Here is a 19,852-nt window from a genome sequence, read left to right as displayed (position 1 = left end):
CTGCCAGGGTGCGAACCCTCAGCACTGTGTGGGGGGAAGGCCCGTGGCACTCACCAGCAGGATTTCAATGGTCCCTAGGATGTACATTGCGCCGGCAAAGGTGGTGCCCAGGTAGAAGCAGAGCCCCACGGCCCCACCAAACTCAGGTCCCAGGGAGCGAGAGATCATGTAATAGGAGCCTCCCGCTGCCGGAGAGAGCGAAGGTTGGCCACAGCCAGACCCTGACGCGCAGTCCCAGCTCGGCCAGGGTCCCAGAGGGCAGGAAGGGGCCTGGGTACCCCCAGGACACCGTTCCAGCAGGCACAGCTCAGCTGTCCTGAGCCCTGGCACAGCCAGACCGCCAGAGCCGTTCTCGGCAGCCCGGCAGCTGGGTGTGACAGCCATGGGGACACCTGTCCCCTGAGAAGCCACACAGGCACTGGAGCCCCAGGGACACGGGCCATGCCCTGCTCCATCCTCCCAGAGGAGCCCTTACAGCTGGGCAGCAGGGATCGATGGCCCCGCCGCGGCAGGATGATAAATAGCTTTAATTACACCCTGCCAGCACCATGCTGAGCCCCGCGGAGCAGCAGGGCTTGTGCAGCTCGCCTGCTCCTGGCTCTGTGGGGCCGAGCAGATGCACGGGGAAGCAGCCCCGAGCACCGCCTCTCCTGGACGGGGGCTCCCCACACCCCGGCACCCCGGCACCCATCCTCCTCCCTCTGCTCGCCCGGGCTCTGCTAGGGAAGCGGCTCCCCCGCGGCCGCTGCAGTCTGGCAGAGGAGGAGCCGTGTCTGACGGCTCCCGCTGCCATCTGCACCTCGCAGCTCTGGGGACGGGGCGGAGGCTCCAGCTCCACGCTCCCCCCCCGGGGAACCCACATGGGGCTGGTGGCAGAGGGTCGGGGCCGCCAGTGACAGCTGCCGCCCGGTGAGGGTGTGCGGCGTGGGGAAGTCCCAGAGCTCGGCTGGGCACATCTGGGGCTGGGGGACCCGGCAGGCGCCCACCCCGCGAGGGAGCCGGAACCCCTTGCCGCGGGTACGCGCAGACAGGGCCTTTGCTCTACCTGGCACCACGCCGTTGGTGGCAATCGCACTCATGGAAATGGCTGTCAGCATCGTCTGCAGGAGGAAACACAGCGTCAGCACCGGGCACAGCTCCCTCCTCGCTCGGGCAGCGGGGGGGGAAGCGGAACAGGAGAGCAGGGCCCCGGAGCAGGCTGTGGGCAGAGATGGCGGGGGCTTTGCCGGCAGGGCGGCTGGCTGCAACAGGGCATGCAGGTCCCTGGGCAGTGGGCACTGCTGCCACATCCCACCCACGCTGCAGGTGCAATCTGGGTCATGATTCCAACACCGTTCCGCTTCCGATTCCGCTGGGAAGCCGGGCGGCTTCTCCTTGCTAAGTGGGGCAGGAGCACCGGCTGCACGAGCACTGTTGCTCCTTGCTGCATCCTGGGGAGCCTGGCTGCCGGGGGGGGACAGACACCCCCAGCCCAACGGGAGTGCCTGGGATGAGACCGAGGGGCAGGAGCCGCGGGGAGCACTCACGCAGGAGCAGCAGAGGAAGACCATACAGAAGGACTCCATGATGCCGGCGATCCCCACCACCCAGGTGAGGCGCAGGAACAGGATGACCCCAAAGATGTTCTGGAGGCAGGGCAGGTAGACGCCCATGAAGGTGCCCATCCGTGGAGCCTGTGGAGGAAGCAGGGAGCGGTCAGGGCTCAGCGGGCAGCGCCCATGCATGCACACTGCTGCAGGCAAGAGGAGCACAGGACAACGTGGCTGCGAGCATCTGTGCGCTGCATGGCTGGGCAAGAGCCACCGAGGGAGCGAGGGATCCTACTCCTGCAAAGCCCTTTATGGGGACTGGAGTGACGGGGGACGCTGGGGTGGCAGCGCCTGCAGGGGACAAGGGACCTGGCATCCCAGGGGTGGGCTGCAGCCCAGGACTGCAGAGGCCAGGAGAAAGGGGCAGTGATGGCCCCATGCACCTCACCTGAACCGGCTTCTTCTTGCCCCCGTCATTGTTCTCGGCCTCCTCGTGCTCCCGGCTGCCCTGCGGCAGGTTGGTGTAGTTGGCCAGCCCGCTCAGCAGGGACGAGACCATCGGGCTGGTGTCCATCTCCTCCTGCAGAGAGCAGCGTCCTGAGAGGTGATGGCAGACCCGGGGTCCCACCGCACCCAGAGCCCCGCAGTGCTCTGCACGCCCGGTGCACCCCAGCAGTGGAGCTGTGATCCCCGTGGCACCCGCCCCCCTCCCCCCCCCCAGCTCCGGGCCACACGCTGCCCTGGGGCACGGTGCTGGTCACATCAGGCCAGCCATGCCCTGGGCAAGGTGTCTCCTGAGGGCTGGGCTGCATCACCCCCGCCCCAGGGCTCGGGGGCGCTGCCTGTCCTGCCGCAGGGGGACCCTTCCCAGGTGCTCTGCGGCATCGCGGTGCCCCACAGCCCCCTCCCCAGGTCCCATCCATCTGGTCCTGCCCTGCCTGCCCGCTCGCCCTACCTCGAAGAGGGCCATGTTCTTGCCATCGTATTCTTTGCCCTTCTCCAGGTCTGTGCTGTTGATGAAGGGACTGCTCTCCTTGGGATTGCCATCGCCTACAAAGACAGAACGTGGGGGTGAGCCTGTGGTGCCCGGTCCCAGCATGGCCCCCAGAGGAGGTGCTGGCCCCAGAGCTGCATGGCTCTGACCATCTGGGCTCACTGGAGCGCATCCACACAGTGCCAGCGCCGGGCAAAGCGACTGGTGTGGATCCAGGGGGAACCGGGCTGCCCAGCCCTCCTGCAGGACGGGCAATAACTCATCGGCCCCGCGCCCCGATACGCACCGCAGGAGCTGGGTGCCGTGGCTGCAAGGTGAGGAGGGGATGCAGCCGGTGGGGCCAGCACCCAGGGCAGCCCCTGCAGCTCTGCCTGGGGCAGGGGAGCCGCCTGGAGCCTGCAGAGCTGCTGCTCTGCCTGGAAGGGCTGCTGCTGCTCGCTGCATTAATGACCTCGCGCAGAAGACACCCAGAGTCAGGCTTAATAGCAAAGAAAGCAGCAGAGAGCTGCAGAGCAGCAGAAATAAATCAGGCTGGAAATAAAGCGGCAGCTAGCACGGATGCCGTTTGAGTGGCGCATTTCTGTGAGCTGAGGCAGAGCCACTGAACAGCGAAGGGAGAGGGGCTGGGGCTGGAGGGGCAGCGTACGGGGCAGCCGAGCCAGGAAACGTCCCTGAGCCAAAGAACCCAGCGCTCGGTGGAGCAGCCTGGTGTTACAGCACCCGCGGGGCTGCCTGCCCCGTACCGCGCCGTGGGGACAGGGTCACTGAGCTGCTCAGTGTGCCTGGGCCGGGGCAAGAGCTGTGCCCTCCGCCAGCATCGAACACACAGCCCAGCAGCGCCTGGCAGCGGGGGGACAGAGCTCGGCGACGCAGACACCCACCAACGGCAGCCCCAGGACAGACCCGCACGTGTTTAGAGCAGAGCAGCCCTTTGAAGACCGTTTGCCTCCAGACAGTTGACTCATTTGGGGGATCTGTGGAGCTGGTTTCCCTGTGTGCGGTCGTGATTCATCACCTGCAACTGCTCCTGGCTGGCTGGGAGGCGAAGCCGCCGGCGCTGCAGGTGATGCCGACCCGTGTGCTCCCACTGGTCCCCGAGCTCCGGTGTGGAGCTGGGACGGCAGGATGCCCTCGGCAGGGCTGGAGCCCACGGGGTCCTCCCACGGGTCCCTCCCGGCCCCACACCATAGAGGAGGGAGGGAAGCGGCCGCGGGCGGCCCCTGCCCGGTGTCCATGCAGGAGGGGCTGCCAGCACGGGGCAGCGCGCTCCTTTCTGGGCCGGTTTTGCCAAAAGCACCGAGCGAGGAGCCCCTTACGTAACAGCCGCGTGCACAGGCGGCCGCCCAGCTCCCCGCTGCCAAAGCCCACGGGCTCCAGGGAGCAGACAGGAGAAAAGCGCCAGGCGAACAGGGGTGCTGCTGGGCCGGCCCTGGGGACCCCACCCCCAGGCAATGGGCACGGAGGGCGCAGGGCCGGGGGCCGTCCGAGCCCCCCCACCCCACGCAGCCCCGCGCAGCCCCGCTCCCACAGCTGGGTACGGGCGTCTGCAGGGGGGCAGCGGGGGGCAGCCGGGGTGGGGGTGGTCCGGGGTCCGGGCAGCCCAGGCAGGCCCCAGGACCCCCCCGGGAGCGCGGAGCCCACGGGCCCTGCCTGGCCGCCCGGTACCCAGCCGACGACATCACCGTGCTGGTTTCCATGGCAACAGCGAGCCACGGCCGCCTCGGCTCCCGCTCTTATGTAACGGCACAGCCGGACGGACACCGGCCCCACACGGCCCCCCAACACCGCGCCCCACACCACACCCGGACCCTCGGCACCCCCCGAGCACAGTGACCGGGCCCCGCGGCCCCAAACCACCCCGGCCCCACGGGACCGACACCGACCAGCTCCACGTGACGGAGCCCAGCCGCACCAGGGGGTGCCCAGGCCGCTGCACTGCCCCGACCTGCCGGCACCACCACAGCACCCCAAAACCTCGCTCACGCTCCCCCCGCACCGTGACCCCTGCCTGGGATACCAGTGACACCAGAGCAGGGGCCTGAGCCCAGGCACTGGGGACCAGGCTCCTGACACCCCCGCACCCACTGCTGCCAGCACCCAGGGTCCCCTGGGGGGGCAATGCCCCACGGCCCCCACAGCCCAGAGCTGCCCCTGGCGGCACCGGAGGGACCGTGGCCCCACGCTGGCTCCAGCCGGGCTGCTGGGGCTGGCCCGGGGCACAGGAGCCCCTCGCCTGGCGGTGCCAGCAGGAGGACCAGCGCTGGGAGAGGCCCCGGGGCGGCGCGAGGTGGGGGCCTGGGGGCGCACACAGCACAGCTCCGGTGTCCCCAGGGCGCGGCTGTCCCCCCCGGCCCCGCAGACTAGAAGGAGTTAAGTGCCACAGCAGCGGGGTCCCAGGTGACGGATGCTCTCCCCGCTCCTGCTGGAGACCATTTTGCCGCAGAGGGGCTGGTGCAGCCGCTCCCCAGCAGCTGTCAGAGGATTTGTGGGCTGCGCACAGCCAGGCAGGGGCACCGCAGCCTGTCCCGGGCACGGCCCCCGTCCCTCACCGCCACCGCTGCGACCGGTCCTTGCCCATGACACTGAGGGGTAACGGCTCCCGGCCGCGGGCCGCCAGGTGACCCCGGTGCCCATGGGCCTGCCGTGGCCCCATCGCCCCAGCACAGCCTGGGGACGAGCAGCAGCGGGCAGCAGCAGGGCCGGGCTGCGGGCTGGCGGCTCCAGCGGAGCAGAGCTGAGCCGTGCCAGGCTTCGATCCCGGCGTTGAGCCGCCCCCCTCCCCAGGGATCACTCAACATGAATCGGCCTTTTAATTTGCTGCGGCGGCTGGAAGGGCTCGCGGCTGGGTTGCTGGCAGGGAACCACAGCCCCAGCGTGGCTATCACGTAATCCTGCTCGCGGCAGGGGTTACCACTGGCCCTGCATGCCTGGGACATCCCAAACCCGGCCCCGCTGCCTGCAGGGGACCCTGCGGCCATGGCACCATCCCTGCGCACCCACAGCCATCCCATGGGGCAGTGCTCAGGCAGGGCTGGAGCCCCAACTGTAATTTATTTCATGGCTTTTTACTCAGCCCTAAATTGCGTTGGGAAGCGTCGTGTCCCTTATCCCAAATCCTCCCTAATCGTTTTACATGGCGCAGTCACTGAGCGCTAACGGGGCGGGGGGAGCCCAGGCAGCCAAACCCCAGGGCTAATTAACCAGAGCTGCTGCCAGGACTGAAGCCAGCCTGTGCCCCCTGCGGCACCCTGCAAGGGCCAGTTGGGCTCCCTCACGGCCAGCGGGCACGGCGAGCCCTGCCCGGGGAGCTGTGGGTGCAGCCCCTGGCCAGGTGGGAGCAGAGGGCGAGGGGGTTGCTGCGGGGGCAGCCCTGGCCCCACGCTCCCTCCTGTGCCCAGGTTCCTGCTCCCGCCCCGGCTGGCTGCTGGCACCCCCAGCCCAGGCCTGGCCGCCGCCTCCTCCCGCACTGCCCCTCCGCAGGGCTGGGCACCGGCCAGGCACCGGGCGGCACTGCCAGGCCCTGCGCCGGGCTCCGCAGGAGGCACCTCCAGCCCAGTGCTCGGCACAGCTCCGGGAGGCTCCGGCCAGGTCCCAGCCCCAGCCGCAGGAGCAGGAGCCGGGAGGAGCGGGGCGGCGCCTGCCTGCTCTGCTCAAGGTGCCCATGCCGTGGGGCTGCCCCCCCCCAGGAGCACAGGGCACCTTGACTTTCGCCAGAGCGTTCGCGGGCGGGGGCTGGCAGCAGCCTCCTCCAGCTCCCTGGGACTCTGCCCAGGGCTGTCTGCAAGGAGCAGCCCCGGGGTCACTTCTGTGCTACCCTGCGGGCTGGCAAGCACATGGGCACGCACGTGTCCCGCAGCTGACGGCCCCAGCTGCTGCCATTTCGCAGAAGCTCCTGGCCGGGGGTGGCCACAGCACTGTTCTGTCACGCTCCGGCCACCCAGGGGACCCGGCCACATGCGCCCTGGTCCTGGCACCGGCCTGCAGGCCCAGGGGTGCCCCAAGGCAGGTGGGGAAGGCCAAGGGGCCCTGCCAGTGGCTGGCACCTCTGCACAGGGCTGCAGCCCGTTTGCTCCCCGGGGCTCTGTTCTCCCCCATGTGAGGGTATCTGCCGGTGGCACCAGCATGGGAGATCCCCCGAGAGGACAGGGACCCCCGTGTCCCCTGCCCGGTGGCAGTGCAGGCAGCTGGCACGGCACTGGCAGCGCACCCGGCGGCGCTGGGCCCAGCTGCAGCACGGCAGGGGGTGTGCAGCTCCCCCCGCCCCAGCTGCACGTCACCCTTCCAGCCGGCCAGCACGCCGAGCAGCCTTTCGGGCTGGATTCTTTCACTGCCTGACCCAAATTGGACCAACTGCTACTTCAGACCTATCCTCTTCCTTCCTAAACCTGGGATTATCCTCTCTTTGATCAGCCGGCCCTGCAGGCTCAGGATTTCCAGCACAGGCGCTTTGGCTGGCTGCATTTAAACAGCTTCCCAGATTCTCCTGAGCCCTGCCACGAATGGCCGTGGACTGAAGCTACAGCAAAGCTTCCCCACCCTGGGGCTCCTCTGCCCGGACAGCCGGGTGCCTGCAGAGCAGGGTGTGCCTTCCTCACCCGGAGCAGAGCAGTGCACGCAGCCGGCCCGGACACTGCAGGCAGCAGCCCTGCCCGCTGCCCTGCTCCCCATCCCCTCCCCAGGGTCTGCCGCTGGCCCTGCTCTCGCTGGGCTGCCAGCACTGGAGCCCTTCCAGCCCTTGTCATGAAGAGCTTGCTCAGGCTGTGCAGAGCAGGGACCTGCAGAGGGGCTGCTGCGTGGCCTTCTTCTCAGAAAGGGCACAAGTGGGGACCCAGGGCTCCTTCAGCAGCTCCTCTGCTGGTCTCAGCGACTCACTGGCGGGTCAGCAGCTGCTGCAGGGCCCGCGAGAGTGGGGGTGTCCCTGCTGGCCAGGCATCAGCTCTGCCACCCCCCCGCTAGGGTGTCCACCATCCTCACCAGACAGACCCTGAGCATGGAACTCTGTGGAAGGGTGCAGGAGAGTCACGGCCCCCCATAGCAGCCACAGGGTATCCTCCACCCCTGCCACCCCCAGCACAGGTGCATGGGGGGGGCCCTGCAGTGCCTCTCCCCTGCACCCTCCTCTGCTCCCCAGCCCCATGGAGCCTCCTCCAGCCCTGCATCTGCAGCCCCACAAGCGGCAGCTCGCCAGGCCCAGCTCCAGGGACAGTCTGCACGATCCATCTGTAGTGGCACTGTGTCCAGCCTCCCTGCCAGACCCCAGGAACGCAGCCTGTGAGCAGCACGGCAGGAATGCCTGCCTCTACGCAGCCCAGCATTGCTACGATGGAGACGTAATGGGCGGCATAGATCCTGGTGCTGCAAAGAGCAAAGAGGGTTGGGGCCGGGGAAGGGTTTGGTGGTGGGTCAGCGTAGCTCCCCCCACCTGGGCAAGGTGACCCCCAAAGGCTCCTGCCAGCCCTGACCTTGAGTGGAGCCATGAATAAACAAGCAACTACACAGAGTCAGGCCGTGGGGCAGAACGCAAGCCAAAAGCATCGTGCGTTGCTCTGCCCAGAGCCCGCTGCAGGCAGCCGGGGGCTTGCACCTCAGGCGCCCGACCTGGCTGCCCCCCACAGCCCTCCTGGCCGCGGCTTTCCACGGACCCCGAGGGGACCCGGGGGGGTGGCACCGGGGGTCAGGGAGGCACCGCAGGGCCCCCGCGCACGTCGCTGCATTCGCCCGGGTGCAGCCGGCTCCTGCGCCTGGCACAGACCCCGCAGAGGAGGCTGCGGCACCGCTCCTGCTGCCGGGGCGCCGGGGGTCGGACACGACCCCGCGGGGCCGGGGACCCCCCTCCCTGCGGCTCGGCCTCGGCGGGGGCCGGGGGGCTCCGGGGCCAAAGCGCGGCGGTGGCGCAGCGAACGCCGGGGCCCGGCGGCCCCGGGGGGCTGCGGCCCCGGCCCCTCTCCCGCGGCGGCCCTGCCCGCCTGCACTGCGCCGGGGCTGCGGCGGGGCTCGGCCGGGCCGGGCGGCCCCGCACCGAGCTTCAGCACCGCGGACAGCGGCGGGGCCCCGCGCGGCACCGGGGGCTGCGGGCGGGGGGGGGGCACCGGGGCCGGGGGCGGCGGGGCCGGGGGCGGCGGGAGGGAGGGCTGGGGGGCGGCAGCCGGAGCGGGGGGGCGGCTGGGGGTGGGCAGGGGTGGGGGGCGGCAGCGGGAGCGGGGGACGGGGAGGGAGGGCTGGGGGCGGCAGCGGGGAGGGCTGGGGGCGGCAGCCGGAGCGGGGCCGTCGCAGGGGTCCCGAGCGGACCGGGGCAGCGCCGCCGGGGGCCGCCCGGGAGGGGGCAGCGGCCCCGGCCCCGGGAGGAGGCTCCGCGGCGAGCCCGGTCCGGCGCCGCCGCTCCCCGGGACTGCGGCAGCGGCGGGCGCGGGGCCGGGCGGCGGCGGGCGGCGGGGGCGGCTCAGCGCGGGGGCGACGCCGCGGGGAGCCACAGCCGCGATCGGCAGCGGGAGCCGGGGCGGGAGCGCCCGCAGCACCCGCAGCCCCGCGGGGCCCCCGCCGCCGGGCAGGCGTCGTGGGACCCCCGACCAACAGCCACCGGCGCGGCCGGCGCCCCCTCCCCGAGCCCCCCGGTCCCGAGCAGCGCCCCCGCCGCTGCGGCTCCGCCGACCCCCGCGTCTCCCGGTGCGGCCGCCCCAGCCCCGCTCTCGGCCGCTGCCGCCGGCCCCCGGGCCGCCCCTTACCTTGACTTGCCCCCCCGTCGCCGTCCTCGCAGTCCGTCAGGTTATTGAGCATGGCGCCGCTGCCCGCTGCCTCGCTGGGGGCTGCTCCGGTCCTGCCGCGGGGGCTGCGGGGGATTCGCTTCCTCCCCGGGGCCGGCGCCTGGCGCTGCAACAAGCCGCCTTCCCTGCGCGCCTTTCTCTTTCTCTCTGGCTGGATGTAGGAGGAGGCTGCAGTGCAGAGCTGCCTCAATGCACAGACTCACACGCTCACTCACTCCCAGCAGCAGCGGCGGAGCCCAGCCTGACTACTCACTTCATCATGTATTCAGGAGGCATTATCCCCTGTCGGGTTTTTGGGGAGGGGAGCGGTGGCAGGCAGAGGCGAGGGAGGGGGAAGGAGCTGTAGCAGAGCCACCTCCCCGGGCAGCGCTCTGCCTGGCTCAGCCAGGGCTGGGGGAGGAACCAGGGCACGCGGGGGCTGCGGGTCCCCCCCCAGCTGGCGCAGCAGGACGGCCACCGCGCCCCTCCCTCGGCACGGGGGGGCTGCCCGGGGCCCCAGCACCCCAGTGCCGATGGGGTCTGAGCTGGGACACCGAGAGCCGCGGTCAGGGCGATCCTGGCCCCAGGCAGCCCCCAGCCGGGGGGCTCCAGCAGGGTCCCGGGATGCCAGCACGGGGCTGAGCCCTCCCGGCCCTGCAGCACGAGTGGCCCGCAGCGACCCCCCGCACCCACAGCCGTGCCAGTGTCCGGGGAAGGGGGGTGGACGGCCAGGCCACGGCAGGAGCAGGGCTGGGGGCTGGCCGGGGCTGCAGCAGTGATGCAGAGCGGGGAAAGCTGACCCTGAGGGACGCAGGCTGGGAGCGAGCCCACCTGGGGAGGGCAGTGGGGAGTGATCCCTGACGCCAGGAATGCTCTGGCACAGACCTGCACACAGCCCCCTCCCTCAGGCCCTCAGTGCCACAGACACGGGGCAGGGTGACGGGGCTCAGCACAGCTTCAGGCTGGAGACAGGGACGCTGCTCTGACCCCGCAGATCAGCTCGCAGCCCCCCCTCCTTTCACCCATTTAATCCAGGAGGATCTCGGAGCCGGAGCTGGCTGCAGCTCCCGGCATCTCCTCGGGAGCGGGCTGAGATCATGACAGCCCGCTGGCGTTAGTTACTTCTTGACGGCTGTAATTAATTGTTTACTTTTTCCTGGTACGGGGCCAGCTGCTCTGCAGCGCAGATGCTCCCAGGCCTCACCTTGCAGGGGTTGGCTCCGTGGCCCTTCCCCAGCCCTGCCGGCTGCCCCCAGCCCCTGCCACGCCGCCGAGGCCGGGACCCCAGGGCCAGCGTCCCCAAGGATCCGGGGGCTCCAGCAGCGCTGCACCCCCAGCACACCGGCCCAGCAGGATGCACCCGAGCTCTGTGCACGCCAGCACAGCCCCAGGGCTCCCCGCGGCCCAGGAGCACCTGATGGGGAGGGAAGCGGCTGCCCAGCCCCGGCCCTGCCACCTGTGGTGTTCTGCCGGGACCCCGCAGCGCAGGGCCGTGCCTGCCCAGCCGCCGCAGCGCTGCCTTCACCGCCGTGTCCCTCGGCCTGAGCGGGAGCCAGCACTGGGCTGGGCTGGGCTGGGCTGCGCCCAGGGACGGAGCAGCCCCGGGGCCGGCAGGACGCAGTGTGCAGAGCCCCAGTGCAAGGCTTGGGGGCTGCACGAGGCCAGCCCCCAGGGCAGGTGCCGAGCACCGAGGTGGCCGTTTGGCGCAGGAGGCCGCAGTGCGTGGGCTCAGCACAAGAGGGATTTTCCTGCTAAAGCAGATGGGGGGGGGGGGAAGCAAGCACGTGAAAGACCACTAATCTCCTAATCCCTGGATTACGGCTCCATTTCAGGGGCTGGGATTTGCCAGCAGTGCGGGGGCTACAGCGTCAGCTGCGCTCGCTCAGCCCATGCGCAGGGTCCCACGGCACAGGGCAGGGTGGTCGCACGGGGCCTGTGGTCGCACGGCGTGTGCCAGGGGCTCGGGACCGACCACAGCACGGCCCCAGCCTACCCCTGCCAGACCCACGGCAGCCCCCTTGGCCGCAGCCCCCACGTTGTGTGCTCCAACAAGCCTTGGCATGGCCCAAGCACTGCCGGGCACTGGGACTGGGGCCGGCAGCAGGGCCGGGGCAGCACAAGGGCACGGGCAGGGGGCCGGGGCCAGAGGGCGCCAGGTGGCTCTGTGCGGGCACAGGGCCCGCCATCAGCTGCAAGTGGCCCCCGCGCCCGGGCACACGCAGGCGCCTGGCACGGGGCCAGGCATGGCATCAGTGCCCCACTTACAGCAAGCTGCCGGGGGAGGCACGGGGAGCAATGAGCCGTGACACGGCCACGGGGCCGGGCCGTGGGTTGGCACAGAGCAGCCGCCCCGCGCCCCTCCCGTGCCCCTGCAGCCACCTCGCACCGAGCCCAGGCTGAGCAAGGGCCCGGAGCTGGCACAGCCACAGCCAGGCCCCGTGGCACAGCCACCCCATGTCCCCGGCAGCGCCCTCCCAGCCCCGCTGCACCCAAGCGGGACGGGGCGCCCCATGGCTCTGCTCTGCCCCATGGCTGCGCGTTGGGGCACTGGGGGGGTGCCGTGGGGCAGGGGGGGGCCCAGCCCCTCCCGGTGCCGGCTCTGCTGCCCTAGGAGCGGGGACGCACGGGGCTGGGGGGGCTGCCGGGGGGGCCGGGTCCTGCCCTGCTGCACCCCCGGCACCCGCCCTGGGGTCCCCAGCAGAGGGGTCCCCACGGCCGGGAGGCCACAGGGACCGGCGGGGCCGCCCCACGCCCTGCCCGGGGGGCCCGGGGCATGGCTCCCCCCCCCCCCCCAGCATCGGGAGCGAGCGGCGATGGCACCGGGGCCGGTTTCCATGGCAACGAGAGAGGCTCCTCCACCGGCGGGTTGCCATGGCGACTGCCACGGAGCGCGGCTGCCTCGGGACACGGCCGGCCCGGGGGGGGGGGCATCGCTCCGGGGCTGCCCCGCTGCGGCCCCGGCCCCCCCCCCGCGCCCCCCGGCCCCGCGCTGCCGCCCCACGGCCCGCACGGCGGGGGCAGCCCCGGGGCCAGCGGCAGGGGAAGGGGCCCGGTCCCGTGGCCGACCCCCGGGGGCGCCTTCCTCACCGGCGGCCCCAACGCGAGGGTCCCGGTCCCGGTCCCGGCCGCCCCCGGCCCGCTCCCCGCGGCCGAGGGGGGAGCGGGTCCCCGGGAGCCCCCCCCCAGCCCTCCGCATCCCGGGGTTGCCACGGCAACCGGGCGGGCGGGGGAGGCGGCCCCCGGCCGCGCTCGGGGCTATTTCGGGAACGGCGGCGGGGCGGGGCCGGGGCGGGGCCGGGGCGGGGCCGGGAGGGGCGGGGCTGAGCGGTTTGTCCCCCCCCCCCGCCCCGCCCCGCCCCGCCGGTCCGGGCCGGCAGCGGCCCCTGGCGGAGAGCACCGCGCCGGGAGACCCCCCCCGCCCCGCACCGCCCCCGGCCCCGGCCCCGCACCGCCCCCCCGACACCCCCCGAGACCCCCCGGCCCCCACCGCGACCCCCCGGCCCCCCCGGCCTCCCCCGGCCTCCCTCCCGCTGCCGACGCCGGCCGCAGCCGCACGCCCCGGCCCCGGCCCCGGCCCCCAGGAGCGACCCGCGCCCGGCCTCGCCCCCGGTCCCGGTGCCCCCCGGCGGTAGCGGGGTCCCGGCCCCCCCCCGGGCAGCACCGGGGCCGCCGCCCCCACGGCAGGGAGCAAAGCGCCCGCCCCCGGCCGCCCCGTCGGGGCTCCCCCAGCACAAGGGGGCGGCCGGAGCGGGGCGGCCCCGCACAGCCCCCCCCGGGCTGCCTCCGCTGCCGCCACGCAGCCACCCCCAGCCACCGGCACAGACCCCCGGCCGAGGTCTCCAGGCCGTGCCACGCCGGCTCCTCTGGTGCCAGGAGGGGCCCGGCGGTGCCCAAGGACCTGCCCAGGCCATTCCCAGCCCCGCTCCGGGTGACGGCACCGCCGGACACAGCCCCACGCGGTGCCCCGGCCCCCCCTGCCCACCCGTCCCCTGCCGGGGAGGGGGCTGCAGGGCCGGTCCTGGGCGGCTGCCGGCAGCACCAGGCCGCTCGGTGTCCTCTGCGAGGGCGCAAGGTCACAGCCCAGCCAGGAGGCAAGGGAGGCCCTGGGGGGGTCACCGGTCCCGCACGCCCCCGCTGTGCCCCTGCGCATCCCCACCCCGAGCTCACCGCTCTGCCCACCCTGCCCCCGGGGGGGGGCAGCTGCCAGCCAGCAGCTCCTGGCCACGGCTCCAGCTCGGCACCGGCAGCTCTGCTCCTGCAGCCAGGCCCGTCCGCCCCGGGAGGCTGCGGGACACAAATTGGCCCCGCACGGGGGCTGCCGCTGGGACACAGGACAAGGGGATGGAGCCCACCGTGGGGCACCGCCCGGCTGGGGCATCCCAGTGCCTGCCCGTCCACTCGCTGCACCCGCCGGTGCCCTTTGTCAAGGCCGCAAGGTCACAGCCCCGCGCTGCCCTCGGTCAGGTTTCTGGGATCGATGCGGCTCTGGTGACAGCTCCGGGCATGGCGCAGCCCACGCTGTGTCCCTCGGGCACGGGGAGGCGGCAGCCAGGCTGGCCACAGCGCCAGCGCCCACCCCGCAGCCTGGGCATTGGGGTGCTCACAACCAGCCCGAGCCCCGCGCCCCTTCCCCCTGAGCCAGCCGGGGCTCCCCGTGGTCGGGCCGCCTGTGCCCCCAGCCCCAGCAGTGTCTGCCCCCCCGAGCTGCCCATGGCCCTGGCTCCATCCCGCCGCACGCCCTGGCTCTGCCCGGACCTCACGCCCGAAGTGGCCCCACGGATCCCCCCGCACGAGGATGGAGCCGGGGAGACCCCTGGGGGAGAGGCCGGAGGAGAGGGGTCCCGCCCCGGTTACCGAACCGCACTCCGAGCCCCGGACCCCACCGCCCCCGGCCCCCCGGCCCCGCTCCGAGCCCCGGCTGCCCCCCGGGGCCCGGCCGCGCCGCCTCCGTGCCCGGGGCTCTGCTCGCGGTGCCCCGACGGCCCCTGCCCCGCGGCCCCTGCCCACGGCCCCCGCTCCGCGCGCGGCCCCCGCTCCTCCGGCTCTGCCCCACCGACCCCTCCCCACCGCCCCCTCCCCACCGGCCCCTCCCCGCCAGACCCTGCCCACGGACCCTGCCCACGGACCCTCCCCACGCACCCCCTCCCCACGGGCCGCGCCGCCGCCGCTCTCACCTTTCCCTTTGCCGTCGCGGCCGGGCCGGCGGCCGCCCCCCGCCCCCCGTGCCGAGCCCCGGGCCGCCGCCGGGCCCTGGGGGGGCAGCGCGGTGACGGTGAAGCGCCGGCTCATGGCCCCGCCGCCACAAGTGGCTCCGGGCTCCGGCTGCCGCGGGAGCGCGGCCGCCGCCGGGCGCTGACCGGGGTCCTAGTGCCCGCGGCACCGCCCGCCGCACCGCCCCGCCCGGCTCGGCTCGGCTCGGCTCGACGGGACGGGCTGGGGCCGCCCCCGCCACGCCTGGCCCCGCGCTGCCCCGCAGCCGCCGCCGCACGGGGGTGCTGGGGACGGGTCGGGACGGGACGGGACGGGACGGGACGGGACGGGACGGGGGCTGCGCTCCGCCGGGTTTTGCCCGGCGCCCTGCTCGCCGCGGCCGCTAATTATAGCCGTGGTGCTGCGGCCGCCCCGCCCGGGCACGGCCCCGAGCAGCCCCCGCGCCGCCGGGCTCCGAGGGCCGGGCCGGGGCCGTGACCCAGCGCCCCGGAGGAGCGGGGGCGGCGGGAGGCCGGGGCGGAGGCGCAGCCTCCCCGGGGAGCCCCCGGCAGGCCCGGGCCCGGCCGCAGCCCCCCTCCGGCGGGCGGCCCCCCCCTGCCCCGCACGCCGGGGTTCGCGGCGCCGCCGGCAGACGGAGGCTGGGAGGCCGTGTCCGAAGGACGGTCTTTATTAAAAACGCGCGGGTGGCGGCCGGCAGAGCCGGCAGCGGGACAGAGCCCCACGGACCCCACCGAGCCCCTCCGGCCCCCCCCCGGCCGGCCTTGCTGGCTCAGGCGAAGACAAAGTCACTGCGAGTCCGGGGGCGCCGGGCACGGCTGCGGCGGGTCCCGCTCCCCAGCTGGGTCCCCGCGGGGCCCGGGAGCGCTTCCCCCGTCCCGTCGAGGAGGCTGCGAGCCCTATGGCACGGCCGGGGCAGCCCCACGGCCGCCCCCCGGCACTCCCGGGCCGCAGGGGTCCGGGCTGGGCGAGCCGGGGCCCGGGGACTGGGGGCGTTGGGCAGGGAGCACGGCGCCCGGAGCGGCCGCTCTGGCCCCTAGTGCTGGGGGCACTGCAGGAGGTCGTACTTGACGTAGCCCACGCGGTCCACCTGGTAGCGCGGAGTCATCCTCCAGTAGAAGCTGCCCTGGCAGAAGTGGTACTTGTCTGGGCGAGGAGGAAGGCAGAGGTGGAGGGTTAGTGGGAAGGCAGCCAGGGCGAGGACATGTCCTAGCTGCCTCCCGAGTGGCACAGGGCACACCGGGACCCGGCCCCTGGCCAAGGGGCCTCACTGCAGGGACCCCAGGCGCTCCCCACAGCCACGAGGCGCCCTGGGGCCAGCACTCAGGCTGATGCAGCCCCTGACTGGCACCCAGGCGAGGAGGAGGGGGAGCCCAGCCTGTGGGAGGCTCTGGGCAGCACAGGGGGTGGCAGCACGGCCCCCCCATCCCGACGGGTCTCTGCTCACCTTGGTACAGGAAGACATTGCGCGCATCAAGGGGGACGCCGGTGAAGAAATCGTCAGTGGCACGGGGGTAACCCTTATCCACCCTCTGGATCTTCACATCCAGCCTGCGGGGAGAGCAAAGCCACAGCGAGGGCTGCGGTGAGCCGCCCACACCAGCTGCCGCAGGGAACTGGTGGCACCGGTGGGAGCCACTCACCGCCAGTAGTGCTCCCCGCTGAACAGCAGCACTTTGCCACGTCCCCGCTGCAGGGCCCCCGAGATGCGGCTGGCTTCCTTCCCGATGCCCAGCTTCTCGATCCCGCGGGGGCCCAGCATGCTCTTGCCAGAAAACACCCAGAACTGCCGACCTGTGGCAGGGAGCAGGGGCGTCAGTCAGCCCCGGCGCGCCCGGGCAGCACCTCGTGAGGCTCGCGGCAGCAGGACCGAGGCAGGGGCAGCGCTCACCAGAAAAGAAGAAAACCCTCTTGGTGAGCACGTCCTGGAACGCGGCGTCAATGACAGCCGGGAGGCCAGGCCAGGTGTCCGCGGTGGAGAAGGCGCCCTGGATGCCCGATTTCCAGAAGGACGAGCGGGTCCAGTATTTCCTGGTGGGGAAAGCCGGCTGCCCTGATAACCCCGACGAGGCAAAGCCCTCTGTGCCCCCAGCCCCTGGCAGAAATGCCCCCATCACCCTGGCATTTGCCCTGGGGGGAGCCGGGCTCTGCTGCTCACCCGTTCTTGAAGAAATGCAGCTCCCCGTTGATCTCTGTGATGGCATCGAAGTTCTTCTCCATGCAGGCATCCCGGCTGGGGTCCACAGGGCTGGGCTCGGCTGTGGGCTCCAGCGTCTCCTCCTCCTCCGTGGTGGAGGCACTGCCAGCCTCGGTGGGCAGGGGCTGCGGCTCCTCGGTGGGCAGAGGCTCTGGGGGGGTGGGCTCGGGGCCAGAGCCACGACCTGGAGGAGCAGGGGGCAGTGTGAGGGTGCGGGGACCCATCTGCTGCAGGACCCCATCCCCAGCAGCACGTCCCCAGGGCTGCCCGCAGTGTGCTGGCTGTGCAGGGTCGCTCACCATAGAGGTACTGGATGCCCTGCACATCGTCGGGGTGCAGCTGGAAGTCCTGCACGTAGCTGTACATGGGGTACATCAGCGCCTCGCGCACGCTGGAGTGGTCCATCCCCAGTGAGTGCCCAAACTCGTGGGCAGCCACCAGGAAGATGCTGTAACCTGAGGGGAAGCACCGGGCTCAGTACCCAGAGGGACACCTGTGGCCACCAGCCCCCTTGGCCACCAGCAGGCACGGTGTGGGGCCGAGCAGTGCGCAGGAGGGCACGGGCAGGGGGCCGGTACCTCTGTCCGGGCAGAAGCCCCACTTCTTGTCAGTGTCGTAGTTGCTGGTGGTGGCACACCAGAGCTTCCCGTCCTGCCGGCCCTGGCTGGTGCAGGAGCTGTAGGACTGCCCCAGGAAGGTGAAGGGGAAGACGCAGGGGTCCCCTTGGGAGTTGCCGCCGATCACCGCTGTGTCTGCAACACAGAGTCAGAGGGGCTGACCCCGGCCCCTCAGGTGTCCACCCCGCAACACAGCTGGGGCCCGGCCAGCCCTACAGGCCCCCTGTGCCCCTACCCCGCACGCACCTCGGTTGGGGCAGAAGCCGTATTTCTTGTCCTGGTCGAAGTTGGCGGTGGTCGCGCACCAGCGGTAGCCATCGGAGCGCCCGTCCGTGGTGCAGGTGTCGTAGGAGGTGCCGTCGAAGATGAAGGGGAAGACGCAGGGGGCCCCGTCGCTGTTGCCACCGTTGGTGTAGAGCACTGAGGGGTGAGCGGGGGTGAGCCTGGCCCTGGGCCCTGCGGGGCCGTGCAGGGGCTGCCGGCCACCACTACTCACATTCACTGGGGCAGAAGCCGTAGGTCTTGTCGGCATCGTAGCTGGCGGTGGTGGCACACCAGGGCATCCCGTCCGTGCGCCCCTCCGTGATGCACCGGGAATAAGAGCGGCCCTCGAACACGAAGGGGAAGTGGCAGCTGGCCCCGTTGGCGTTCCCATAGCGAGTCTTCACCACTGCCCGGGAGAGGAGGCGCTCAGCGGGACGGGGCTGGGGCACGTCGGGCACCTCCGAGCCCCTTCAGAGCCAGCAGACCCTGCCCTTACCTAAGCCAGTTCCCAGCGTCCAGAACTCGTCGTCATCGAAGTGGGCATCGCCCTGGATGCCGCTGCCTGGAGGAAAGGCGTGGGCCAGGAGCCCGTCCTTGCCATCGAAGGGGTACCCATCGCCGTGCTCTGTAGGGACGAGCACCGTCAGAGCCAGCCCCCCTGTCATGCCTGCTGGCAGCCCCCCTGCTGCCCCCCGCACACACAGAGCTCTGCAGAGCCCTGCGGGTGCCTGGTGGCAGGGGCAGGGCCGGGGGAGCCCCACAGGCACAGCCGCACGCAGGCACCGAGGGAGGACGCGGCCGACGCGCAGGGCACGGCTCCCTCTGGCCCTTCCCCAGGCTGTGCCTGCTCCCCACCACCCTCAGCAGCCGCGGGACGTCACCTTGGCTGCCGAACATGATCATGATGTCTGCCTCGCCGCTGTAGATCTGGGTGAAGGTGAGGGGGGTCACGTCACTCCACACCTTGAAAGCTCGCTTGAAGGCGTCGTCTATCACAGCACGGTCCAGGTCGGGGGAGTAATTCATCACCCTGCGGGGAAGGCTGCGGCTCAGCACCGCGGGGTGCCGGGCGCTGTGGCAGGAGGGGCCCTGCCCCGGGCACACGGCAGGGACGTGCCCCGGCCCCACGGGGGAGAGCAGCACCGCGCAGCCAGGCAGGGCAGCTGGCAGCAGCCCTGGGGCCGGGCTCAGAGGCTCTCCTGGGCATCGGGGAGCAGATGCTGCCGGCTGTGCCGTGCCAAGCCCCAGCTGGCTGGCAGCAGGGGAAGGGCCCTTGCGCCTGTCTCCATCCCCTGCGTGTCCGTTGCCCCGTGGCCATGTGGCTCCCATCTCCCGGAGCAGAGACTCACCGGTACGTGAGGTCCATGTGATCCCATTTGAGGTCCCCCTCAAAGGTGAGGAAGCCCCCCACGTCGGGAACCCCACAGCGAGGAGCTCGCATGGCCTCCAGGGTGCTGCTGTCCAGCTCCCCCGTCTCCTCCAGTCCCAGCTGCTTCTGCATCTTGCGCAGCGCTTTGGCCAGGGACACCTGCTTGCTGCTCCTCCTCACCTCCTGCTCCGTGGTGTAGCCAAACCGCAGCAGGTAGCTCTGGGGAAAAAAGGGGCCGAGGGGCTCAGCGAGGCGGGGGGGCTCCGGGGCAGTTCCCAGCATTGCACACCCTCCTGGGGTGCCCAGACCTGAGCCCCTGCATCCCCCGGGGCCCAGGGAGGGGACAGCCTCCGAGCTCAGCTCACGGCTCCGTGCTGCAGCCCCGGCAGCATCCCCGGCACTGGGGCGGTGGGAGGGGGCCACGGGGGCTGCCCTGCCCTCACCTCCGCCAGCTCCACGTCCGACAGGGAGCTGAGCAGCTCCCCCGGGAAGGTGACGACAGCCTGCGGCTTGGGCTGCAGCGGGGCTGCGCGGCAGGAGAGGGCCAGCAGCGCCAGGGCGAGCGGGGCCAGGAGGACGAGCCCCATGGTGTGGCAGTGTCAGGAGGGCTGAGGCTGTGCCGGGTGCTGCTGCCGTGTGCTGGGAGCCGCTGGGCTCCCGCTCCTATTTATGCTGCGGCGAGGGCAGTGAGTCACCCTCAGACCCTCAGCCCCAAGGACTCATTCTCCCTTCCCACGGTGACGAAACGCACACTCAGGCTCCTCCGTTTGCTGCTTTAACCGTTTCATCACCTTGTTTACCAAACACGCCGGTTCCGGCAACCACGCAGGGCGCAAGGATGGGCGCGAGGCCGGGCAGCTGGGTGGCTGAGCCAGGGTATGGCTTGGTCCAGCTGCCCGGAGGATGGCCTGCAGAGGGGTGTCCGGCTGCAAAG

The 19,852-nt window shown here is 72.3% G+C and overlaps 2 protein-coding genes across 6 annotated transcripts in view; both read right to left on the bottom strand.

Moving 5' to 3' along the window:
- SLC12A5 (solute carrier family 12 member 5) overlaps window positions 1–14,594 on the bottom strand; it is a 29,561-nt gene extending 14,967 nt beyond the window's left edge. Inside the window, exons 1-6 of one of the 5 annotated variants that reach the window (XM_038166134.2) lie at window positions 14,438–14,594; window positions 2,485–2,579; window positions 1,978–2,109; window positions 1,527–1,673; window positions 1,046–1,100; window positions 55–185 (exon numbers count right to left, since the gene is read on the bottom strand). In XM_038166134.2, coding sequence (XP_038022062.1) covers window positions 55–185; window positions 1,046–1,100; window positions 1,527–1,673; window positions 1,978–2,109; window positions 2,485–2,579; window positions 14,438–14,552 — 675 coding nt within the window. In that variant the 5' untranslated portion in view covers window positions 14,553–14,594. Of the gene's footprint in view, window positions 1–54; window positions 186–1,045; window positions 1,101–1,526; window positions 1,674–1,977; window positions 2,110–2,484; window positions 2,580–3,538; window positions 4,621–9,245; window positions 9,795–13,430; window positions 13,657–14,437 lie in introns of those variants that run through there. The other 4 variants (XM_038166133.2, XM_038166135.2, XM_072026355.1 and 1 more) reach the window with 4 other exon arrangements.
- Window positions 14,595–15,125: 531 nt separating this feature from the next.
- MMP9 (matrix metallopeptidase 9) lies at window positions 15,126–19,614 on the bottom strand. The gene is made up of 13 exons (XM_038166138.2): window positions 19,362–19,614; window positions 18,899–19,137; window positions 18,431–18,579; window positions 18,046–18,174; window positions 17,782–17,955; window positions 17,532–17,705; window positions 17,247–17,420; window positions 16,968–17,123; window positions 16,630–16,852; window positions 16,363–16,502; window positions 16,115–16,265; window positions 15,919–16,022; window positions 15,126–15,617 (listed from the first exon to the last, which is right to left on the bottom strand). Exons 1-13 carry the CDS (start codon window positions 19,503–19,505, stop codon window positions 15,508–15,510), a joined length of 2,067 nt encoding a protein of 688 aa, XP_038022066.2. The 5' UTR covers window positions 19,506–19,614; the 3' UTR covers window positions 15,126–15,507.
- Window positions 19,615–19,852: the final 238 nt, after the last annotated feature.

This window comes from Anas platyrhynchos, chromosome 21 (assembly GCF_047663525.1).
Source record: "Anas platyrhynchos isolate ZD024472 breed Pekin duck chromosome 21, IASCAAS_PekinDuck_T2T, whole genome shotgun sequence".
NCBI classification, from domain to species: Eukaryota; Metazoa; Chordata; class Aves; order Anseriformes; family Anatidae; genus Anas; species Anas platyrhynchos.
Note: the sequence above shows the minus strand (reverse complement) of the source record. Positions and strands in the feature narration are given on the sequence as shown.